A 5519-nucleotide genomic window follows, 5' to 3' on the forward strand; every position below is an offset into this window, starting at 1 on the left:
TAAGACATAAAATCTCAAATGTTCAATACAATCTTATTACTAAATAAAACATCAAGAAAAAATCTTTTTGACACATACATGACACAGTCACAGCATCTGCACAAAATATATTAACGCGATGACCGCAAGATAACGTAACACGTGAAACCGAAATTAATAAAGGAATCAAATAAATAACATGATAAAAAATTATAAAAATTTTTTAAATATAAGCTTTACAATTTATATATATAGATAATTATAAAGATATTTAAATTCAAGTAATTACAATTTTATCAACTTCTTCTAAAACTTCAGAATAAACATAATTTTTTTTTAACTTATGACTTCTATGATCACCTAAATATACTTTGACTGAATCAAATGAACGTACTCTCGACAATGCTACATACAACTGACCATGATTAAAAACATCTCTTCTTAAATCAATTGAGATTTTATTAAAAGTTTGGCCTTGAGACTTATTTATAGTCATAGCAAATGCCAGTTTTATAGGAAACTGTCTCCTTTTAAATGCAAAAGGATAAACATTTTCACAATATAATGTTATACGATGCAAGAAAACAATATCTCCGCACTTAGCTCCAGTCAATATTTGACATTTTATTACATTATTTAATAAATCTAAGATTAACAATCTTGTTCCATTGCACAAACCCTCATTTATACTTAAATTTCTTATAAGCATCACTACACTATGTATTCTTAAATGTAATTCATGAGGAGGTAAAGCCGGTGGTGAAAGACTATTTAAATATTCCGGTAAAATTGTGTCACTAAAATCACCATTATCACAATTTTCAGTGGAATCAACACTTTTATAAATTTTTTCTTTATCACTATCTAATAATTGCACCACTCTTTTATTAATATCGTCAACATCAACGTTTCTAGGAGCTAAAATTGCACGATTTGCTATTTCCTGAAATTTATTTTTTCGAATTATGTCACCATACACATCATCAACAATATCGACATTTCCTTTTTGAATTATTTTTTCTGGTAATTCAATATTATCTTCTACATCATTTAATTCACCATTTCCAACCTTTAGTAAAAATTCTACAAATGTAGTTTCTTCTGGCAAAGCTCTCATATTTTCTGTTAAAGTAAACTTGGTAAAATGTTTCCAAACTTTACTATTTTTTATTGATAAATTTACAATTTCTGACCTTGTTCCTCTTTCTTTAATTGGTAATATCTGTCGAAAATCTCCACCTAAAATCAATACTTTTCCACCAAAGGGCTCGTTGGAGTTCATAATATCTCTTAATAATTTATCCATAATTTCTAAAGCATATTTTGGAGCCATTGGTGCTTCATCCCAAATAAAGACATCAGTATCCTTCAAAAAAATTCCTTCTTTAGATTGTAATTTAATACTTGAAGATGAATCACCATACAAAGGGACAGGCAAACCCAATATTTTATGAACCGTCTTACCATTAGGTAGTAGAGTTGCAGCAATTCCTGTAAATGCCATATTACAAACATTTTTTCCTCTACTTTTTAATAAATGCCACAAAGTATTATACATAAAAGTTTTACCAGAACCGCCCTGACCATCAACATATACACAACTACAATTATTTGTAACAAAATCATCCACTGATTTTAAAACATAATCAACAACATATTTTTGTTTTGCATTTAATTGGCTGTACTTTTCATTTCCTAAAATAATATGATCTTCAACATGCATGACATTATTTTCTTTTAAAATATGTGGTTCATCTTCTATATCTAATAATCCTTGAAAATCTGTTAGGATATATCCTTCTTGGTATAATAATGATTTAATATGTCTATAAGCTTTTTTTTCTGCTTCAATATTGTCTATTTCCCGATAGTCTTCTGACATGATTCCCTTAAATCGTTCCCACAAATCATTAGGTTCTACAGGATGACAATGAATTAAAATTCTAACGAATAATCGACGAAGTAATTGAGGCATCATCCATACAGCAGCTTCCTCAATTGTTCTAATCCATTCATGATCATCTTCTATAAGACCCAATGCTAAACAAACAGAAGTAAAAGTTTCATATACTACTCCATTAACTGTTCGTAAATCTTCAAAGGAAGTAGCACCTTTTCTTGTAAGCAACAACAATCTCAAATGAAACAATTCTATTTGAGAAGGACTAACAGAATATAGTCTTCCTATTATATTGTCAAAACGTTTTCTTTGACTCCATTGAAGATTATCACTTTTCCATGTGTAATGTTCTGGAATTTCTGAATAATAATACTGATGAGCATTTCTGTCACGTTTATTTAAATCAAAATAATCTAATAGTTTTGTGTTTCTTTCTAGAAGAAATGAAATCTGATTATTATCTTGTCCTTCACGAATAATAACATTTTGTTCATTTGGCAAATGTATAGGTAAACGATTAACACTGTGACTTTTTTTTCCTAAAGGTTTACTAAGTATTCGCCATACTGCTTCAACTGGACCAAGATATCTATTCTCTTCATAATGACGTATTTCATTATGGTTAAGAATATTTTGTCCATCAACATTTGTAATAATAATAGAAGCTGCATCATGACCTTTATAAATATACTTGTATAAATATTTCACAGAATTTATACTTGAAACAATTTCAACGTTAATATGACAGTTAAATATTTGTGACAGCACTGGTGAAAAAGGGACAACATGTCTATTATCTACAATATAACCATTAGGTCTTTCATACGTCTTACCTACATCTCTTCGCCGGTATAACACATACGAATCTTCTCCCATTGTAGTTTCATTTTGAAAAGCTTTTGGAAATTTTTTAGAACATTTGCCATCAACTATACACCAATCTCCACATGGTCCATGAATATTATTTTGCATTATTATTTTATGTAATGTAGAATTAGTTTTCTCGTCTGGAATTTCTGCTGAGATAAAACGATCAACACTTTCTGGTGTTAAAATTTTAGACTTTTCTTTCAATATCACCAACATATGAATATGCGGTAACCCTCGTTTTTGAAATTCTGTGACATAAACAAAAGATTTAACTTCACCAAACAACTTTTGACGGACAACAACTTCAACTAAATGATTCACTTTTAAGGAGAATACTCTTGCTACAATATCAGGTCTGTCAGATGCTGTTTGATTTAAAAACAAATTTTCTTGTATTTCTTTCCACTGTGGATTACATGTCATTGTTATAAATAAATCAGGTTTCCCATGTTTTCGAACAATAGCCATAGCATCTTGATATTGCTGCATCATATTACGAGGTGATCCAATAAATGTAGATGGTAAAATAACCATTTTCCCAATACGTATTTCGTGTTCATTTGATGAATTATGCATATAATCAATTAATCCTTTATAACTGTCACATCTCAATTGCTCTTGATTATTTTCACAATAAGAAAGTTTATCCTTCTCATACTTAACACCACTATCAACTAAATATTGTTGCAATAATCTCCCACCATGTAAAAAAGGATTAAATTCATTATCTCTTATTGCTATCTTATACTTAACAAAAGCAGCTCTAGAAACTTTCACTTTTTTTCGTCTGTTCTGACTGTCAGTACGAATCATATTAATATTAAAACCCTCACTACCATATGGATAAAAAATTGGATAAACCCAAGGTTCAACATTAGGATCTAAATTGCTCACCAACTGTAATTCTTGAGTTTGTTTATTATGAACTGTAACATAACATTCTGGAACTTCTCCTTCTGAATTAGTATTAAAAATAGCAGCTACTTCATTTACTCTCTGAAAATTGTATCTATTTCGATCCATTCCTTTCTTTAAAGTAAATAATAATTTCAATTCAGGAACTTGTTCATCGTTTGCTCTAGCTAACTCTGTTTCCATATCAATAACTTCTTTCATCATCATAAACGATTTAGTAAAAGCATTGTTTGTTCTCATAACATTTTCTATACTATATAGAATTTCAGTGTCTAACTTTTCATTGTAGTTTAATCTAAACTGAACTGCATCATCAGCATCATAAATAAATAACTGTCCAAAACATGGATCAACTCCATTTTCTGGATATAAGGCACTGTTCATCTGATAATATATTTGACCTTGAATTTTAAAACAATACGGACCTCGTCTTCTTTCCTTGAAATCAACAATATTTGCATTAAAAGAAGCAAAAGCAAAAGAAGTATTATAACATCTGACACATTGCATAAAATGAGCAGATTTAGGATGTGATCCATCTAACAATACTCTCAATTCATAAGGATACTCTTTTGTTTGCAACCTTACACCGCCATGGCTACAACAATCATTATAAGAATTTTTCTTGCCCCATATTTGTTCTTTATGAAAATGTTTAGCATCACAATGTTGACATACATAATCCATTCTTCCTAGATAATTTTCTGAATCTTCATGATTATCAAAATCTAACATTTTATTTTGTTTTTTATTTTCACGGTATCTTTTAAGCCTTGCATATGGCGTCTTTAATGTTAATCCTCCTAAATCCTTATTAACAAGTGACACTTTAGAGAACTTAGGGGACCCGTGACTAATATTATCTACATTTTCAACTAATGATTCTTGATCTACTTTTTTCTCTTCACTATTTACTTTCATTATTTTCTTTTGTATGTGATTCTTAGAACCTGCAATATCGTTAGTACACTGAATTTCTGAAGAACTAAAAAAATCTGTTTGATTTAAATTGAAAGTTTTATTATCTATAATTGTAATCACTTCCTGAACACTTTTTATTGGATTATCATATGTAGCACAAATTTCCTTAGAACTTTTATAATTTTCAATACATAACTTTTCTTTAATTTTTTTATTTTCACGATACCTTTTGATTCTTGCATATTGCGTCTTCAATTTTAATTCTCCTAAATCATTATTCACAGTTGTCCTTTCAGAACATCTAGGTGATCGGTAACTAATGTTATCAACATTTTCAATTAATGATTGTTGATCTACTTTTTTCTTTTCATTATTTAATTTTATTCTTTTCTTTTGTATCTGACTCTCAGCAATTGAAATATCGTTAGCACACTGAATGTCTGAAGAACTCAAAACATCTGTTTGGTTTAAATTGAAAGTTTTATTATCTAAAATTGTAGTCTCTTCCTGGACACTTTTTAATGGATTATCATTTGTAGCACAAATTTCCTTAGAACTTTTATAATTTTCATTACACAACTTTTCTTTCATGTTTTTATTTTCACGATATCTTTTTTGCCTTGCATATTGTGTCTTTAATTTTAATTCCCCTATATCATTATTAACAGATGACGCTTTCAAACATCTAGGTGACCCGTAATTATTGTTATACACATTTTCAGTTAAAGATTGTTGATTTACTTTTTTCTCTTTACTATTTAATTTTTAATTTCTTGTTTGTATCTGACTCTTCGAACTTGAAATATCATTAGTAAAATGAATATCGGAAGTACTTAAAAAACCCTCCTGGTTTGACTCATGGCTTTTATTATTTACATTTTCAAAGAATAATTTTTGCTGTCCTTTTTTCATATCATATTCAAGTTTTAACTTT

General features: G+C 28.9%; 1 protein-coding gene across 1 annotated transcript; it reads right to left on the reverse strand.

Annotated features, from left to right (window-relative positions):
• Positions 1-256: 256 nt before the first annotated feature.
• On the reverse strand, positions 257-4351 carry LOC127285579 (uncharacterized). The gene has a single exon (XM_051311677.1). The coding sequence runs from the start codon at positions 4349-4351 to the stop codon at positions 257-259; it is 4095 nt and encodes a 1364-aa protein (XP_051167634.1).
• Positions 4352-5519: the final 1168 nt, after the last annotated feature.

Source organism: Leptopilina boulardi, unplaced genomic scaffold, assembly GCF_019393585.1.
Source record: "Leptopilina boulardi isolate dan_hultmark-lab unplaced genomic scaffold, ZJU_Lbou_2.1 LbouV2_335, whole genome shotgun sequence".
NCBI lineage: Eukaryota > Metazoa > Arthropoda > Insecta > Hymenoptera > Figitidae > Leptopilina > Leptopilina boulardi.

Bases quoted from the DNA above. Each gene is read 5' to 3' on its own strand.
- LOC127285579 (XM_051311677.1), bottom strand. From the start codon at position 4,351: ATGGATTATGTATGTCAACATTGTGATGCTAAACATTTTCATAAAGAA.